The 20,630-nt window shown below is 44.5% G+C and overlaps 1 protein-coding gene across 2 annotated transcripts in view; it reads left to right on the top strand.

Moving 5' to 3' along the window:
• The window catches only part of Cpm (carboxypeptidase M), a 67,381-nt gene that overhangs the window by 33,770 nt on the left and 12,981 nt on the right, over nt 1-20,630 (top strand). For both annotated transcript variants that reach the window (XM_087902005.1, XM_087902004.1), the window contains exons 3-5: nt 6,932-7,029; nt 17,828-18,000; nt 19,553-19,737. In XM_087902005.1, coding sequence (XP_087758131.1) covers nt 6,932-7,029; nt 17,828-18,000; nt 19,553-19,737 — 456 coding nt within the window. The remainder of the gene's footprint in view (nt 1-6,931; nt 7,030-17,827; nt 18,001-19,552; nt 19,738-20,630) is intronic.

Genomic DNA, 20,630 nt, shown 5'->3' on the forward strand with positions numbered 1-20,630 from the left:
CATCTTCAGATATTTTCTTTTCCTTTTTCAAATGAAACTGTACTGGCAGGCTGCAGGCTGCAGTGGTGGAGTGTTTGCAGCTAACCACTTGTGTGCTTGGTAGAGCACACACAAAGCCCTCGGTTTGATGCCTGTCATTGTTTTATGTTTGTTTTAATTAAAAAATCAAAATGGAAAGGCATTTCATTTAGGAATTAATATTCCCCCAAACCACCCCATCACCTGTTCAGCAAAAAATAAAATGAAACCAACCTAGCTTCGACATTTCTCTGGTCTGATACCAAAACATCTAATCCATGGGGACAGATGTGTGCAAATGAAGCCCCATCCTTTCGTGTGTATTGGCAGAGTCTAACCCAAAACCAGATGTTTGCTTTGGACCTCAGGACTCACTTACGGAAGAACTCCAAGAAGGTCCATCTCTCCTGGAACTGACTTTTTTCCAGAACCCACCCCAGAAGGCACTAAGTTGGCAGGTTACAGGTGTTTCCATCAATGCTGGAAAAAAGAACCAAAAACCTCCATCTAATCTCTTTACCAGAGATGACCTCAGCTCCGATAGACCTCTGATTTGCCTGTTAATTTAGCAGCTTTCTGTTTATCCTGCATACATTTATTGATCCTTCTCGGTATATGTACCAAGATTGTACATGGAGAATCATGGTTCCTTGCCTGCATATGTGTTTCCCATATAGGTGTAGAGAGTTGCATGAGGAATATCTAACCCAGGCTGGGGGGTGATGGGGTTCTGTGGAAGAAGAATCAGAAAGATGTTGGAGGTCAAGTGGCTGATGCAATCAGCGTAAGGCAGAGGCAAAGTGACTACTGAAAATTCAGCATCAGCTTGATCTACCTAGCAAGTTCTAGGTACACAGGGAGAGCCCGTTTCAAAACTTTAAAAGGCGGGAGGGGAGGAGCTGGGAACGAAAGGAATTTAATAGTGGCAGGAGAAGAAGAGGAGAACAGGAGGAGGTTAGATGGAAAAGGAATTTTCTTGGATGAGTGGAAGCTGGCCACTGTGGTCACACTATCCATGCATGTTGGCTCTTTCGGGGTCAGCACTTAATGAAGACAATCTAGAGCCTGTCGTGTGACTGAGGGGGATGCTCAAGGCAAGAAGGAGCAGAGCCTTGGCAGTCCCCGTGTGCAGCTGAAGAGCTTGGGCTTCCTGTTGAAGTCACAGGAACCATGGCAGATAAAGCAAGTGTCATGTGTGATCCAGTCTCCGTGACTAGGCCCCCAAGTCACAGTTTCCAAGCATGGAAACACCATGCTTGCTTTGGATCATTAAATGATGGAAGTGATGTCTGAAATAGAATTGACCATGTTGCCAAACAATAGGGTCAACTAGTGATTTGCATTTGTTTCAGCTGGCCAGATACCAGGCTCCAGACACATCTATAAACATTTGTTGAGTGAATGAGATGAAAGTTGGGGCCGAGCGGTGGTGGAGCATGCCTTTAATTCCAGCACTGGGAGGCAAAGCCAGGCGGATCTCTTAAGTTCGAGGCCAGCCTGGTGAGTTCCAGGACAGCCAGGGCTTCACAGAGAAACCCTGTCTTGAAAAACCAGAAAAGGAAAAGTGAAACAGTGTGCAGGATGGTTGTTTGCATGATGAACAAGTATCTGATTTTATTTTGAAGTTCATAGCAGATTTATAAGTGGGTCAGTTCCCCTGGCGGCTTCACTGACTTTGTCAAAGCCACTGCTTCCAACTTGGTCTCATATTTGGAGTTCAGTCAGTTCTTTGCTGTCTACTTCCTGTGTGTGTGTGTGTGTGTGTGTGTGTGTGTGTGTGTGTGTGTGGGAGAGAGAGAGAGAGAGAGAGAGAGAGAGAGAGAATATGTGTATGTACATGTGTGTGTCTAAACTGGTATCTGAGGTGCAATATCTGTGATCTTAATTATTGGGGGTAAATTTCTTAGAATTCTTTTTTGTGGAATTCACAGTACTTGGAAAGGGACACTCCAATGGTTGCCCTATTGTGCTGAGAACAACACAAGTGGAAATGGGCTCGACCAGACCCTGCAAGCCCAGCCAGACCACAGTCCACGGCCTTGGAGCACACCGTCACTGTGCTTGCCCAGAGTAAGAGAAAGCTGGGCAGACAACAGCAAGTGCAGCAGAGCCTGGTGGGAAATAGAAAGTCAAGACAGAGCAGTATCTCTCTGTAACCTCGCAACTTACCCCACCGAGCCCCTCCCCCTCCCTGCTTCCACTCCAGTTTTCCTCGGGTAGGAAAGCTGAAAGTCTCGCATTTGAAGTTGGGTACACAACCTTCATGTCTGTGGGTGTTTTGTTGTTACTGTCATATTCATTTGATTTTTAAATATACATATATATATATTAAATATATATAATCTCTTATTGATCAGTAGATTGGAGCACAGCAGAACAGCAAGGATGCTGGATGTTGGACAGGCACATCAGCTTCTACTGGGGTGATCCTTTGCCCTGTGTGTGCCTAGAGAGCTTATCAAAATCATTGCATAGAGCTCTGTGAGTTCCAGGCCAGCCTGGTCTCCAGAAAGAGTTCCAGGAGAGCTAGGGCTACACACAGAAACACCCGAGAGCCCAGAGTTCCCAACAGATGCTGGTGGGGTCCAGCGATGTGGGCTTATAACCAGTTCGCAGGGGACATGGGGCTGCCCTGGGTCTATACTTTGAGAATCCCTGCCCTCTGAGGCCTGGGTGTGGAAGACTATACTAATGCCTACTGCTGGTGGCTATTAGTGCTGAATGAATGAGTGTGTGTGTGAGTGTGAGATGCTTTTAGCTGGAAATGACACTAAGCAGTCATGACATTTTCTACATGCTTTTTTGCCTCTGTTTTGTTATTATCTGCTTAGCTTTGTGTGTGTGTGTGTGTGTGTGTGTGTGTGTGTGTGTGTATGTGTGACTGTGTGTGTATTAGTCTTGTTTTTTGTAATGACTTCTTTTCCTCTACTTCACATGCAGAGGACATGTGAACTTTGGTGATGGATTTAAATTGAAGACTGGCATTGTACTGACCTAGACAGACAGTATGTAGCTGGGCTCACTATTACTTGCGTATTGCATGTGATAAGCTACTTGTGCATGTGGTAATGGGATCATACATAATGGAATACAAGAGTCACTGTCAGATCCAAGATCTTTCCAAGGATGGGTAAAAAGAACTCTTTGAGTTGATAACTAGTTCCTGGGCACCCTTGTAGCAGCTTCCCCAGTGGGCCAATTACTTCTGATCTTTAAGGAAACTGAAACCTGGCACACAGGGTGAGCGCTCACAAGCCTTGACTTAGGTCAAAGGGTGATTGTAAAGAGAAATGTGGAAGTCTGAGAAACCGGAAGCTGCCTTAGTACTCTGGGTACCAGATCCTACATTTGACAGACTTGTGACAAACTGCACCTGCAGCTCTGAGGTCTCTGCTCCTCTCTGGACGTGTCCACTGAGACCCTTAATGCGGAGGTCATCTGATCAGATTGTTACGTCAACACCACTCTGGAAGGCCCCTGGAACACAGCCTCTGGTCAGCTGTAAGTCAGTTTCCTCAACTGTAAACTGTGGCCATCACCCACCTCACAGAGGCTGTGGGAATCAAATGGCACTGAGAGCTGCACTTCACAGGTGCTGTCTTATATGTTGGTGAGTTAGAAATTGGACAAATGAAAACGTGAAAATAAACTACTTGGTATTCTTATGTTGTCATCTAGCTCCTTTCTCAGTGACTCTACTGTTTAAATTAAAGCTTTTATAAATTAAAATAGTCAGTCTCTCTGTCTCTCTGTCTGTCTGTCTCTCTCTCTCTCTCTCTCTCTCTCTCTCTCTCTGAAATAGAATTGATAGTGCTTTAGAGCCTGCCCTGGAACTCCTGTAGACCAGGCTGGCCTCGAACTCACAGAGATTCATCCGCCCTGAGGCCCCATTGTGTTCAAAATTATCTTGTGGCTGTCTGTAATGCCTCTACAGGGTTTTTTCCTTATTCCTTTTGCACCTTCTGATTTCATTATGATTTAAAAAAAAAATCTGATGCTCTAAAAAAAAAAAGAGAGAGAGAGAGAGAGACCTCATTCCAAAAGGATTATGCATTCTCCAGGTGACTGATTGCCTGCTCTTAGTTCTCAGACTTGGAGCCATTGAAGTCGCTCAAGGGCAGTTTCTTATCTTGCAGTTCACTTAGAGGTCATCCACACTAAAAGTGGGATTGAGTTTCCCACCGAAGTATTTTTTTTCTTTATGTTTGATTGATTTGATTTCCTTTCCTTTGTACTAAATAATATTGGGTGTCCATTTCAGGAATGAGAGTTTGTCGTTGTTCACAATCGTGTACGTAACAAGCGCGAGAAGAACAGCAGCTGACAAATATGTTGCTGAGATGGTACCGAATTTTCCCCTTGACTTCAAGGAACAAGACTATGCTCAACACAAATCTATGATTACCTAGCCTTGAAAGCACTAATAATTACATAAAAGCGTTTCTCAGAACAAACTCAAAGAACCATGATTAACAGCTCCCTCATCAAATAAATAAATAACAACTTTGTTTCCTATAAAAATGTCAACTTTGTAGGATTGAAGTTGCAGATGACCAGAGAGTTGGCACCAGTGGGGAATGGTGAAGTTCAAGTTAACTGATTTCAGGGGGAGAAAAGATGGGCAAACCCGGAGTCATTCTCTAGAACTGTATTCAGAAGCATCCTGCGCTAAGCCCTGCAGAGTGTGTTTGCCTTTGCTTCTTTCATTCTACACACACGACAGCCCCTACTCGGGTCTCTAATGTTATACAAACCACACTGCTGTAATTATGTTTGTTTATTGCTTTTCTTCACTTGGTCAGAAATTTAGGGCTGCAAGTATAACTCAGTGGAAGAACAAGCACTTGGCTTACTGGACTCATTTCCTGGCAGCCTTGTGAAAACAAATGGTGTACCGCCTGACTTATCTGTACACCCTGAATTAGGGTAAATAGATGGCTTGATATAGTGGCCTCGATAAGTTGGTGAATGAATGGATGGATGATGGATGAAGAGAACTCTGCATAGCCTGGGGACTGTTCATCAACTAAACTACATTCTAGCTATTTTCTAAGAATTGCAGTTTTACTAAGTTTAAAGCATTACCCTGTCATGGCAGACTTTCCCTAAGGTCTTATTCCAATTGATTACGAGTAAATCCTGAAAACTGTGAGTCCAGTATGTGCTTCCCCTTAGTCCCTCGGAACAATGAGCATTCCTCAGGCCTAGGTGTCCCTGCCTGAAGGAACTAGCTATGAAAATCTGCAGACACCTGCTCAGTGTTAGTCCATTTGTTGTTGTTTAACTCCTTTTTTAGGCTTTTAAATTCTGCATATATCGCAGTTATCATAGACACAGGAATTGTGTATATATATGTATTTATACTTATGTATATGTACATACATATGTAGCACTTCACATGTTACTTTATCTGTATTAAAAGAGCTAGATGATTTTAAAATCAAAAGAGACTTCTTAATCTGGGTTTATTGGTAGGAAAGCAGGTTAAGGCAGTGCTTTTTGCTATATGACCGTGGTTAGCCTGGTACTTGTTTATGTAGCTCAGGCTGGCCTTGAACTCATGGCAGTCCTCCTACATCAGTCTCTGAGTGCTAGGATTACAGGTATGCACTCCCATGCCTGGCTTGACTTCTTAATTTTGTTACCAGCTTGGAAATTAATCCCCTTAAAGAGGAGTCTTTTTGTTGCTTGGGGAAGTACTAGAATTGAAGTCCAAATGGCCAGGATTCAGTTCTTCACTCTGGGAGTCAAGTCATCGTCTCTACTGGCTGTGTGGTCATAGCAGTTTGTATAATAGCTTCTCATTTGTAAAGTTTGATTGACAGTCTAACTCAGTGGTTCATGACAAGAAAGCATTTAATATTACATAGCACAGAGCGCCAGCTGGAATGCCTGCCACACACACTCAGCCTCGGTGATCTTGTTTCTGCTCTTGCTTGCCTAAATATCAGTCTATGGCCAAAATGGAACTTGTAAGCTTTCCTTGACATTGTTAGGTTGGGCTGTGGTTTCTGGCTTACTTGACAGAACTCAATAGACTCAAAGGCACAGCCAAAGCCAGGCATGGCAATGCATGCCTGTCATCTTGGCACTTGAGAGACCTACATAAATAGAAGACTTGGTAGTTTAAGGCCAGACTGAGCTTAAAAACACCAAAGAGAAGGGCTAGAGAGATGGCTCAACAGTTAAGAACACTAGTTGCTCTTCCAGAGGACCTGGATTCAACTCCTAGCTCCCATACGGGCAGCTCACAACCATCTGTAACTCCAGTTCCAAGGAATCTGACACCATACAAAAGGAATACATGCGCTGGGAGGTGGTGGTGCACACCTTTAATCCCAGAACTCCGGAGGCAGAGGCAAGGCCAGCCTCATCTACAAGAGCTACTTTGAGGACAGGCTCCAAAGCTACAGAGAAACCCTGTCTCGAAAAGAGCACATCAGCACTTGAATACAAGACTTTTCTTATTTTAAAAAAAAATTCTCCCTCCTGAATTACAAGTTTCACTGTTCTTTCTGTCTTTACTTTCTTTTCTCATAAGTCATGGCGCCCTTCCAGTCAGCATCAACTGTGACTTCCCGGTATAATTGTGTGTTTTAGCAAGACTGTTGCTGCAAGGCACTAGGATCCCAGAACACAGTATATAAACGCTTGGAAAGTAAGATCAATGTAACATAATATACTGCTCTTTTAAATTACATTCTGCAATAATAAATGTTTCTATTAAGCTGAGTTTTTTTTCATTCTGGCAGTAAAGAATGAGCATTTGAAGCATGGAAACGCTCATCACATGAACATAAGTCACCATGAAATTGTAAAGTCGCCAGGAGGGAGAAGTGCTTCCCTTCTCATTCTTTCAGAGTTCATTTGTCATTTTACAGGATAACTTATTTTTCTCTCCTTCTCTCTGAAGGTAGAAACCTGTGGGTTCTCGTTGTGGGGCAATCTCCAAAGGAACACAGAGTTGGGATTCCAGAATTCAAATACGTGGCTAATATGCATGGGGATGAGGTATGTACCCGGTGTGAATATCTGCAAGAAACTTCCCCTCAGGTTCTCATGATCTGTGTCAACAATGACAAGAAACCTGGACAGGTATCCTGCGTCACAGTGGAGCAGCAAGGGCCCGAGAGGTCTTCTCTGGGAGGCCTGTGAGGAAGCTGAGGGAGCCAGTTCTAACAGCATCAGACAGTGTGGCTGTACATTTAGTCCCCTGAGAGAATAACCAGAGAGGTTTGTGTCGGGACTCTCCGAGCTGCCTCCAGCCCTGACCCTCAGCTCCTTTCTGGGTTGATTTCCCATCTCCTGTTGGCATTTAGGAACTCCAGCACAGAGTTCTGCTGCACTTGAACTCAAAGCAAAGAGAAGACACCAATAGCCATTCAGACGCACGGCATCTGGCATTATTAGTTTTAATTTTTGATTTTAATCTTTATTCATTTATGGTGCTGAGGATTTAAACCAGGTCTCATGCTTTCTAGGCAACTACTTCCTCCCTGAGCTGTTCCTCCAGCCCATGAACGTGGCGTTTGAAGCTGTCTGTCAGCGCCCCAGTGCTTTCAGGGAGCAAGCTTAGGTGCACACAGCGTTCCTTCTAACCCACCATTCTTTTCCAGATTAGAGGAGACGAACACTCTTTTTATTTTGTTCCACAAAATGCCTTTCTACCACTCTTACAAGAATGACTGGTGCCTAAGTGTGTGTTCTTTTGCAGTGATGAAAACCATGACCAAAAGCAAGTTGGAGGGGGAAAAAAAAAAGGTTTATTCCAGGTCATTGAGGGAAGTCAGGGCAGGATTTCAGCACGGGAATTGAAGCAGAGAACATGAAGGAAAGCTGCTTGCAGCCTCTTCCTTCCTTCCTTCTTTTTCCGAGACAGGGTTTCTCTGTAGCTTTGGAGCCTGTCCTGGAACTAGCTCTTGTAGACCAGTCTGGCCTCGAACTCACAGAGATCCACCTGCCTCTGCCTCCTGAGTTCTGGGATTAAAGGCTTGTGCACCACCGCCCCACAACAGTCTGTTTCTCTGGCTCACAGTCAGCTCCCTTTCTCTTATGTCCCAAGACCAATAACTAAATCTTTTCTGAGGATCAGAAAAGCAAAGCAGCCAGTCACTGGCTCTTACTTTGACCTCAGTCCGAAATGGTGATCCTGCCTCCAGGAATCTCAGAATGAGACTGTGTCTAAGAGCTGTCTCCTCCCATTTTATAATCCTCTCTAGTTCCGGGATTAAAAGCAGGCACCACTACCGCCTGGTTTCTATGGCAGCTAGTGTGACTACTGGGATTAAAGGCGTGTGTCATTGCTGCCTGGACTGTAAGACTGGCCAGTGGGGCTGTTTCACTCTCTGATCCTCAGGCATTTATTAAAATACAAGTGAAATGCCACTACAGGTTAGCACCCCCCACGGTGGGCTGGACCCTCCCACATTAGTCCTCACTCGAGAAAATGCCCTGCAGACTACACTACAGACCAATCTAATGGAAGTATTTGCTCAACTCACGTTCCCTCCTCCCATGTGATCCTAGCTTGTATCCAGTTGACAGAAAACCACCCAGGCCAGTAGGACTGTTGAAGATGTCTGCCTCTTTTCCACCTTGCTTCATCTGCATACTTCTGTTGTTTTCTGTATACCAGACTCCACACAACTGAGGAAGGAAGGGTGGCTCCCACTTGCCACAGTAAAGGAAATTGATAGGGGATATATAAAGGTCCCTATATAAAGGGTAGATTTCGCCTTTAGGGGTTTAGAGTCTATGCATATGGTGGGAAGCACAGGCTGCTAGTTACCGAACCATTCTGTATTTGCACTAGCTGGGGTAGGATGCTCTCAGCAAGGCTGGACCCTGTGACCTGATTTAACCTCCTCAAACTCTGGTTCCATAGGACCTGGGCTCCTCCCTTTATGACACACACGGCCAACCCTTGCCAAGCATGTCACCCAACCCGTCCTGCTGAGAGGATGCTTTTAGTAGCTGGAGTTAAAATGCAAATACATGCTTGCAAGAAAGAAACCTGGACTTGGGATGGGTAAAGAACAATACAACTACTTTTTTTTGTTTGTTTTTTTAATCATGATGATCTGTTTCTTTAATAGACTTATGTTGCTGGGAATCGCCCAAAATTGTTTTGTTACAGGGAATCGCCCAAAATTGTTTTGTTACACAGAGCGGCCCAGGCGGCCCAGGCTTCCTTTTTTTTTTTTTTTTTTTTTTTTTTTTTTTTTTTTTTTTTTTTTGCTATCTAGGCTATCGATCAAGGGCTCCTGAAATCCATTTTTAATAAGAGACACATGGCACTCGTTGACTCCAGGAACTTATTCATTGGCTTCCCCGGGATTTAGAGGTTACAGGGCTGCTGCTCAGAACTTAATCCTCAAAACCTAAACTTCCAGAGAGGAGCCTGGTCTCTGCCATGCCTGCCTGGCTATGCTGGCCTTTTCTGTGCTCCTTCGTAAACTCAGTATCGTCTCTCTGGGGCATCACTGTGTCCAATCTAACCCAGGTCCTCCCTGGGGTGGAGGGAGGTGGAGAAGGCCTTCGTGTGTTCTGAGTTGGGGTCTGAAGTATTGTGAATGCCGTTTATGTCCCGGCTCATGACTGTGGGCTCTGTGGGCCTATTAAAGAGATGTATTGAGGTCTTGGGTATTCTGCCCTCCTACTGATGCCTCCAGGAGCTGGAAACCTGGCAGCCGAGGACTTACTCTGAGCATAAAAATTGAGCCTGCCCCACCATATCCCTCTTAGAACTTTTGGGACTGAAAGTTTTCTATTCTTGATGACTTCAGTCCTACTAAAAAGCAGCATAGCTAACATCTTGGGCAGTTGGTCCTGACCCCAGGATCTTTGGCGTTTGCAGATGTTCAGGACCTCATGGTGAATTCCTGTAGGGGAATACACTAAGCAGCACAGCAGAACAAATGGACCACATGATTTTTTTTAGGACATTTCCTCTCCTCTAGACACTACCACATGGATGGGTGGTTCATAACTGGTTCTATGTATTTGAGGAGATTAGTTGCAGCATCAGGACCCATTTCTTGTCTCCCCCCCCCCATGAATTTCCATTTTGTCTCTTTAACACCTTCTTTAAAAACTGTATCTTTACATTAAAATAATAATGTTCAGGACCAGGGAGATGGCTCAGGGGGGAAGGAACCAGCTTAAGACCAAACTAGACCCTCTGAATGTGGGTGATAGTTGCATGGCTGGGGCAGACTGTAGGGCCACTGGCAGTGGCACCAGGATTTATCCCTACTACTTGTACTGGCTTTTTGAGAACCCATTCTCTTTGGAGGGATACCTTGCTCAGCCTAGATATAGTAGGGAGGGCCTTGGACCTTCCCCAGTGCAATGTGCTTTACCCTCTCAGAGGAGTTGATTGGGGGTGGGTGGGGGAGAAGGTGGAGGGAAGGGAGTGAGAGTGGGATTGGTATGGAAAATGGAAAAAAAAAGATAGTTTGTTTTTAAAAAAATTTAAAAAAAAGAATCTTTTTATGATACTAGGCTTAAAGAAGAGGCCAGTTCAGTGGTCTCCTGTGCAGAACCCACATTCTGGGATTGCTTCCTTACAGTGTTACTATGGCCCTCGTCACCTGGATACTTAATTCTAGAAGTAAGATTCAAGATGTAATGGTTATCTTTGTCAACTTGTCACAACCTAGAATCACCCAGAAAGAGAGTCTCAGTGAAAGATTGGATACATTGGGTTGGCCTGTGGGCGTGTCTTTAGGGATTGTGTTCATAAAGTTAGCCTGTGGGCGTGTCTTTAGGGATTGTGTTCATAAAGTTAGCCTGTGGGTGTGCCTTTAAGGATTGTGTTCATAAAGTTAGCCTGTGGGCATGTCTTTAGGGATTGTGTTCATAAAGGTAGCCTGTGGGTGTGCCTTTAAGGATTGTGTTCATAAAGTTAGCCTGTGGGCCTGTCTTTAGGGATTGTGTTCATAAAGTTAGCCTGTGGGCCTGTCTTTAGGGATTGTGTTCATAAAGTTAGCCTGTGGGCGTGTCTTTAGGGATTGTGTTCATAAAGTTAGCCTGTGGGTGTGCCTTTAGGGATTGTGTTAAGTTAATAAGGGAGGACCTTGTCCACTGTGGGTGCACCATTCCCTAGTCTTGAACTATATAAGAATGGAGAAATGACTGGAAGGGTGGCTCACACCTTTAACCCCAGCACTCAGGAGACAGACCTCTGATCTCTGAGTTCCAGCCCAGCTAAGCACAAGCAAACAAGCGAGTGAGTGTGTATGCATGCTTACTTTCTGCTCCTGCTGTGGATGTGATGTGACAGCCTCCTTGGGTCCTTTGCTTTGTCTTCTCCAAAATGATTGTAGCCAGCCTCCTTGGGTCCTTTGCTTTGTCTTCTCCAAAATGATTGTAGCCTGGAACCGTAAGCCGTTGGATGAGGCCGCTTCTTTGTTCCCAGCTGCTGAGCCCTGAAATAATAACACAGAAACCATATTATTTGCAATACTGTTTGGCCAATAGCTTAAGAATATTTCCCTAACTCATATCTTAAATTAACCCATCTCCATTAATCTGTGTATTGCCACGGGGCTGTGGCTTACCAGCAAGATTCCAACCGGTGTCTGTCTCTGGCAGGGCTGCATGGCTTCTTCCTCCCAACATTCAGTTTAGTTTCCCCCACCTAACTAAGTTCTACCTTGCTATAGGCCAAGCCAGTTTCTTTATTCATTAACCAATGGTATTCACAGTATACAGAGGGAATCCCACATCAGTAAGCCTACTAAACCCCTTTTCCCTGAGCTGCTTCTTGTCAGGGTGTTTTATCAGAGCATTTGCCAGCACAGGTGAAATATGTTTGGCTAACGTACATCTTAGGAACTGTTCAGGGCTAATTCAGCTGATGCTGAACTGAGCTAGCTTGCACTCAGGACTGTAAAAAACAAAGTATAGGTGGCAAAAAACTTAAAATAGCCATTTGCAGACAGGTGTTACTACATAGGAAATAAGGTTTTTATAAAGCCCATTCTTATTTTGTACATCTTCATGTCTCTCCTTGCAAAGTTCAGATGGATGTACTTGAGATGAGCCCCAAGTGTGGATGTTTCGCTCATCTTCGGTGACTTTGCCGTTGCCGCGTGTCTTTTCTATGACATTGGCTCAGTGTGCTGCTCTAACCAGTTAGCTCCTTCCGGATCTTTACAAGGCAGAGCAGTAGCTAACACTGACTGGGCACGAGCTCACTAAGATCTCTGGTTGCCTCTGCAGACGGTGGGTTTTGTTCTGTTCCTTTTATGTATTTATGTAGCCCAGAAGGGCAAGGACTTCCTGTTTTTCCTGCCAACTGGCTTCTTCCAGGTGTTAATCTAAATATAGATTTCTCCATTCTCTACTCGCCTGACACTTTGAGACTGTCAAAGGGGCTTTTACCTCCATTACCACGCACACACGCACCCGTGTGAGGTGCATGCATGGCTTGTCAGGGGCGATACTTTCCTCACCATTACCACACACACCTGCACATGCATACACTTCATTCTACTACTGGCTTTCTTTGGAGAAAAGGACAACCAATTAAAATCAAGCTTGCCTGCTGAAAGCCATGGCCACACCCTAACACCAGGATGTCTAATGTCCTTAGCCTCAGAGAGAAGCACTGGGAGGGACCCCTGTTCCTTCCACAAGCCCCTTTCACTGTTTCGTTCTGATTTTCTAGCCTGTGCTTTTTAAATTTTTATTTAAAATATTGAGATACACAATCTCTAGTTTCATAAACCATCTCTACTTGTTCTTAGGAGGAGGGACCAAGCAGGTCACCACTGTACTGAAAAATCCAGTGCCAAGCCTTCAGCTACCCCAGCAACAGAGAAGAGGGAACTAGCTCAGGTTTCCTTGACCTCAGGGCCCATGCTCTAATTACTGTAGAAATAAATACTTGGTGAATACTCGTTAAGTTTAACTGGATTGCAGTTCTGGTTTTTTTTTTTCCAGTGGTGGGTCATAAGGGTTTTGTTTTGTTTCTGAAGTTTATATCATATCTGTCCGTAGTGCACAGCAATGAATTTTTTTTTCCATGGTTGTTTGTTTGCTATAGACTTGAAAACTCCATCACATTTCATACCATTACTTATGTTACTGATGATCGATTTGGGAGGGTCCAGCCCACAGTGATGGTGCCACCCCTGGGCAGGTGGGTGCTCCTGGTTGTATGAGCAAGCCAGTAAGCAACACTACCCACGGCCTCTGCTTCAGTTCTTGCCTCTAGGTTCCTACCCTGCCCTCCTTCATAATGGACTACAAGCTCTTAGATGAATTAAAACCTTTCTTCCCCAAGTTGCTTTTGGTCATGCAGTTTATCACAACAGTAGAAAATAAACTGAGACAGCTTGGAAGATGTGTAGTTCAATGGTCAGGGTTCCACATTTATTAAAACAAACCAAATAGTAAAATTTGTCCTTCCAAATGTCACTTCCAGGACCTTTTTCCTATTACTGTCATGCACTCTCATGTAGGCAGTGTGGGTTTGTTGTGCCCAAATCCGCGAAGTCCCCTCAAGGCCAACAAGGAAACCGAGTCCCATGTGTAAAAGCAAAGAGCCTTTATTTTAATCAAGTTTGCAAACTCGGTCTCTCCGCATGTCCAACATATTAGAATAATCGGAGAGCCCCGAGCTCCATTAGAATTGGGTTTTTATAGTAGTAAAGTGGTGGTGAGGGGTCTCTGAGGTTTAGGGCCCCTAATTGGCTGACATTTATCTAGGAGTGTCCTGTTGAGGTGCGCTGACAGGTGTCTCTATCTACAGCTCTTGGAATGCCAGGCATTTCCTTTGAATGGTCTGCTCTTGGGTGGTGATGGGGCAATCTGTGGTTCCTCTGCAGCCAGGCATTGTCTCAGGGTAAACTACTGAGACTCAGACCTCTGATTAAATTTATCGATGGCCAGATTCCCAGGTGATAATGGTTGGAAGTAAAGAACTTCCTTTGGGTGGCCTGCCCAGACTTAGATTATTATGGCTGGCCCTCACAGGTTTGAATAATTCCTCATTTGGGGATTTAGACAGAACTAATGATTATTCCAGACGAAGTACCTAACTGATTTGAAGTATGTGTTAGTGGAGTGCTCATGTGCAGCCTTTCTCCCTCTCCCTGTGGCTAATGGGACCAGATATCCCAAGTTCTTGTCATAGCAGAGCTATCAGCTCTCACTCTGCAAAGTCTGCTCAACACTGAAAGTCTTTTGACTAAATTTATCAAGGGTCCGTCTCTCTCCGTGCCTTAGGCCCTCTTGTTTCTTCCTTAGAACAGTCCTCATCTTGTAAAGGGTTTGTCAACAGTAATTTATTAGCAGTTGTTCATTAGATGACTGTGTACCATGCTTTTTCTTTTGGGTCACCAACCAGCTCTCAAATTATGACATGGAGACTTAATATTAGTTATGGGTGCTTGGCCTTATCTTAGTTCTTATTTTATTCTTTTCCATTTGTCTACGTTTTGCCACAGGGGGCCTTTTACCTTTCTTTCTTTCTGTCTGTTCTACTTTTCCTGATTCTCTTGTGACTTTGCTGGCTGGCCCTGGGAGTCTCCAGCTCTTTTTCTCCCTTGTTCTTTCTTCTCTCCTTTCTCTTGTTCTCCCTCTAGCTTATATTTCTCCTACTACTTATTTGCTCTGCTCGCAGCCTCACCTCCTCTCCTGCCTAACTATTGGTCGTTTAGCTTTTTATTAGACCAATCAGGTGTCTGAAGCAGGTGAGGAGAAACAGAAACACATCTTCTCATAATTAAACAAATACAGCTGAAACAAATATAATACGTCTTTACATCATTAACAAAGACAGCAGAAACAAATGTAGCACATCTTTGTTCTGTTAAAATAATATTCCACAGCATGTATGCTATGCCAGAAGCTAGGCATTAAGTCCAGAGGATCTGTGGGTCAAGAAGAAAACAGTTAGGATCTCTGTTCTGTAGGCTTCAGTGGAATGAGAAGGTGGTTTTAGTTCAGGGACTACAATCTGTGTTAGTAACAGAGACATCAAGTTTAATGGGACCACAACTTAGATGTGGAGACCAGAGAAAGCATGCCAGATAGTACACTATGTCAGCCAACATTTGACCAGGAGGACTAAGCAATCAGTCAAATGGATCAAACCTGTAACAACCCAAACTGACAGATTTGATGCCACTGCCACCCCAGCTGCCTTCTTACAATGTGGTTGTTTGTTTTTTGAGATAATAGTCTCACTACGCTACCCTAGAACTCAGTAGTCCAGTTTGGCCTTGCACTCACAGAGACCTGCCTGCCTCAGCCTTGGGTGTGTTAGGATTAAAGGTGTGCGCAATTTAAAAACAACTCTTGCTAGTTCAGGTTTCTGCTCTTGTCCTTCCCTCCCGTCATCCCCTCCCCACTTCTGCTCTTTCCTGGCCTCCTTCCCACTTGCTCTCTCTTGGCACCTGCCATGGAGATTCTTTCAAACATTTCCACTGTTTCTAAGCATTCTTTGTAGAATGAGACCCAGACACATTTTTATCTACCTGACCAGTTCCCACTTGGCTGTGTTGAACTAAACTGATGTGGATTTTTTTTTCTGCTTTCTGAGTTGAGTCACCTGGGCTGGGGTGGAGTAGGGGTGGGGGTCCCAGAAGCTGGTGTGTGTGTCTCCGGCCCAACTTCATTCCTGGGGACCCTGCTTAGAAGCCTGCGTTCTCTGGAAAGTGGGTGTGGAGAGAGGCCGTTTCACCACAAACTCTCAAAGAGCACCCGAAGCTTCACACTCCAAGCCTTAAACTTAAGGAAAAAAGGGAGGTTTATACCTAAAACATGAATGGGTATTTGAGGCATTTACATTCAGGCTGGGGAGAATACATTTGAATAATATTTGTCGTAAATCACAGGGACAGCAAACATGGCCCAATTTAAAAAAAAAAAAATGAGAGGATTTTGTTTAACTCCCTCTAGGATGTCGTGTGTTCTCAGCCTTCTAAAACTAACTGTTGCGTGGCCATTTTTTCGCATTCATGAGATTTCTTTTTAACCTTCTATAGTTAGGCACTAAGAATTTATTTTTGGAATATTAAGACAGATACTTCTTTGGTTCCACACGGCTTTCCTCTGAAAGAAACGCCATTGTATTATTTTATGACAGCATGGGTTTTCTTTTGTTTCAAAACTGATACTAGAAAAATAAGCATTGAGAAGCAATTCAGGAACTATCACCCAGAATGACTGTTACTAATATTTTCAAAAGTCTTTCTAGAAAGTCATAAATTTCTGTGGTAAGAGAATAGGAAAAATTAAAATAACCTGGCAGGGGAGACAGGGGGAGGCTGGAGAGACAGCTCAGCGGTTAAGAGCATTGGCTGCTCTTCCAGAGGACCAGGTTTCAATTCCCAGCTCCTAAGGGCAGCTCACAAGTCCAATTCCAGGGGATCCAATGCCCTCATCTGGCCTCACCGGACATGTACATGGTGCACAGACATATGCAAGGAAAACAGCCATACACAGAAAACAAAATTTTGAAATTAAACAAAAAGTTTTAAAAATCTAGAATAAAATGTGTAGCACATTCGGCATGTAAAATGCATGAAATTTAGTCAAATGCAATGTATTAATATTAATATATAAACTGAAGTAAAACTAGACAGAGGGCTTGATATTCTGGATTTTTTTAGTTTCTTTATTATGTTATTTATTTATTGTGTGTACTTGAGAGAGGGTGCATGTGCGCACGTGTGCATGTGTTTGGGCACACATGTGTCACAGGATCACATGTGGAGGTCAGAGGACAACCTGCTGGAATCAGTTGGTTTTGCTTTCATTTTTAATGTTTGATTATTAGTTTTATTTTATGTGTGGGTCTTTTGCCTGCAGATATGGCTGGTACTTGCAGAGGCCAAAGCGGGCACTGAACCTTGGCACTGGAGTTACAGATGGTTGTGAGCAACCAAATGGGACTTGAACCCAGGTTCTCTGGAGGAGCAGCCAGCGCTCTTAACCACTGATCCCTCTCTCCATCCCCGAAGCTTTACTTTTCATGTAAACAAAATGAGTGTGTGAGGAAATAACAGTGCACATAAACCCAAGCATATGGCGAGCGCTGTGAACAGTGTGTGGTTGGTGAAGTCCCGTGGCCGTAAGAATGTAAAGATCAGAAATACACAGAAAAATAAGACAGACACGCAAAAGCAGAGACTGTAAAAGGAGACGATGGAATGCTGAAACCTGCTCAGATCCTGAGCTCAGTTAATAAGCTTAACCACATTAAAGTCCAGTGTCTGACTTGGCGCTGGGTTTCATGTGCTGTCTTCTTGTCTCTTGGAAGACGAGGGAATGAAGACAAGAACTGTTACTCTAATTCTTATTCCAGTCTGAATTATTCTGCGTTCACTTGGTCACACACATGCAAAGAGCAGATTTACAAAGGAGTTCCAGAACTGTCACAAAAGAATCCTTTTCAGCGTTCTGCTGTGAACTGATGATCGTCATTGTATGCTTGACACTCAGTGGTCTCACCTGGTGGTGGCACACGCCTCTAATCCAGCACTCTGGGGGAGAGGCTGGCAGATCTCTGAGTTTGAAGCCAGCCTGGTCTATCTACAGAGTGAGTTCCAGGATAGCCAGGGCTGTTATAGGAAGAAACTCTTTCCTGAAAAACCAAAAGAAGGAAAGAAAGGAGGGAGAGAGGGAGAGAAGGAGGGGGAAAGGAAGGAAAGGAAAAGAAAGAAAAGAAAACAGGCGGCCTCATAAATTATCAAAGACAGCCAATGTGAGACCCCCATAGGGGAGCTGAGCGTTAGGGAACTTTTTTCTTATTTTTTCTGACTTAATAACAGTTCCGTTCTTCTTTGGCACACAGACTGTGGGGCGAGAATTGCTGCTTCACCTGATCGACTATCTGGTGAGCAGTCACGGGAACGATGCCGACATCACACATCTAATCAACAGCACTCGGATCCACATCATGCCTTCCATGAACCCAGATGGATTTGAAGCTGTCAAGAAGCCCGACTGTTACTACAGTAATGGGAGGTAAAGAGGGCTTGGTCTCCCAGTGAAGTTCCCCAGTGCCCGTGCCTGGCACAAGGGCCCTGAGGCCCTTCAGGCTCCATCTTGTAGGATGGTACATGGTGCCTACCTGTCCCTCGGCCTCTGCTGACCACTTCTCATCCTCCCTGCTTCGTTCGGCCTCTCTCAGCTCAGGTACTGCGTAACACCCATTTCCATTCTTCATCCCCATCAGCTGCCCAACTCGCTTTACTATAAAAACTCTTTTCCCAAACGTGTCGCCTGTATTTAGTCCCCTGTGTGCTTTCTGATCCTCTCACACTGTACCTTCATGGCACAATTTTTATTTAATATATATTGTGTTTATTTACTTATTTGTGGGGCATGATCTAGGACCTACCATGGTGGGCATGTAGAGATCAGAGAATAACTTGTGGGAATTGCTTCTCACCCTTCACCATGTTGGTGGGTCTGGGGGATCAAATTCAGGTCCCTGGGCTTGGCATAAGGCATCTTTACCTGTTAACCCATCACACGGGCCCCTAAATTTCATATCTTTCTCTCCATGAAACTGCGAGCTACCAAGGGCGGTTTATCCTTGTGTTATCACTGTTAGCATGGCATTGGCCTAGCACAATGGCTCTCAACCTTCCTAACGCTGCAACCCCCAACCGTAAAGTTATTTTCATCACTACTTCACAACAGTAATGTTGCTACTGTTATGAACCATAATGTAAACATCTGATATGCAGGGTACCTGATAGGCTACTCCTGTGGAAAGGTTGTTCAGCCTCCCCAAGTGGGTCCTGACCCACAGGTTGAGAACTACTGGCCTAGCATCATACACAGCCCCTCCAAAGTTACCCATTGGTTTATTAATCCATTACCCTAAGAAGTGTGCATGCTACAGCATGGTCTAATAGTGTATTTTGTTTCAAAGTCCCTTAGGGAGTTGAGGGTTTCTCCATGCTTAAGAGACACATATATTTGCACAGTTTATAAATTTGTTGGGTTTATCAAAAATAACTAAGGAAACTCTCAGGACTGGATTCCCTTCATCTTTAATTTTTCTAGCATAACTAGGCATGACCACACCAGCAATCTGAAGCATATTTATATAGAGTGACCTGCGTCTGCCCTTGGGTGCTGTGTGAGGAGCCACTGCCAACATGGTGACTGCTGGTTCTAGAAGTCCCGAATTTAGAAGGGGACAAAGCCAGATGGATATCAGTCCCTGCTCTCTCTGGGGCCTCAGCACCGGTCTGTCTGAGACAGTTAGCCTAGAGCCATGTGTCTGGCATCGCATTCTGGCTGTCACCTGGGTTCCTCACTGTTCTCCGTGGCCTCCGTGTCTAAAAGGCAGTATCCCAAGAACAGAAGCCCCAGAAGGCAGCCGGTTCTGCAGCCTGTGCTTCTGTCACGGTAACTGATGTCCCATCGGGAGCGCAAACCACAGTAGGGACTGGGACTTTAATTCAAGGGAGGTCCCCACATCAATCATCCATTGCACTTGTATTCACATCTGGGAAACACCTGGAGCCACACTCCCCAATAAAAAAAATCCTTTCTTTTAAAGGGAAAATTTCAACAGTTATGACCTGAACAGAAACTTCCCTGATGCCTTTGAAAGTAATAACGTGACAAAGCAGCCGGAGACACTGGCAGTCATGAAGTGGCTGAAAACCGAGACATTTGTCCTCTCTGCGAATCTCCATGGGGGCGCCCTGGTGGCCAGTTACCCCTTCGATAATGGCGTGCAAGGTGGGTGATGTGGCCCTGCTCTGGCTGGCCAGAAAAAGCCTCCTTTTCCCTAACCCTGAGCAATCCTTGCTGTTGTTGGGGTGTTTTCTTTTGTTTTGTTGTTGTTTGTTTGTGGAGAAAACGGAGTAAGAATGAATCTCGTGTGTAACAGAATACCTGGAACAATGTAGCTGAGAATGACCTTGAACTTGAACTTGTGACCCTCACAGGCTGCACCACCTGGTCTGGTTTATGAAATACTGGGCATCAGATCCAGAGTTTTGTACAGGCTTGGCCAGTGCTGTGTAGCCTGATCCACATGGCCAGCTCTTCCTATAATTCTATTGTTGTTGTTATTGTTGTTATTATTATTATTATTTATTTTGGTTTTTCAAGACAGGGTTTCTCTGTAGCTTTGGAGCCTGTCTTGGAACTAGCTCTGTAGCTCTGTAGGCCAGGCTGGCCTTGAACTCAGAGATCTGCCTGCCTCTGCCTGGGTTCCTATAATTCTTAAACAGTGGATGAGCGGTGTGGCTGAATGACAACAGTAACAAGATACCCATGGGGGAAATCCTACAGCCAGGTGAAGAGGCATCACAGACTTAGATTATATGGCTAGAAGAAAATAAGACCAAAATGGTTTACCGTTTTTTGTTTTGTTTTGTTTTTTAATCTCATGAATGGTGTTGACTCTAGTGGTTCTCAGTCTGTGGGTTGCAACCCCTTTGTGGGTTGAACGACCTTTTCACATTTTCACAGGGGTTGCATATCCCTGGCAGCGTGCAGGCAGACATGGTGCTGAAGAAGGAACTGAGAGTTCTACATCTTGATTCACAAGCAACAGGAAGTGAACCAAGTGTCACACTGAGCATAGCTTGAGCAAGAGACCTCAAAGTTCACACCCACAGTGACAC

This window comes from Myodes glareolus, chromosome 26, assembly GCF_982192425.1.
Source record: "Myodes glareolus chromosome 26, mMyoGla1.1, whole genome shotgun sequence".
NCBI lineage: Eukaryota > Metazoa > Chordata > Mammalia > Rodentia > Cricetidae > Myodes > Myodes glareolus.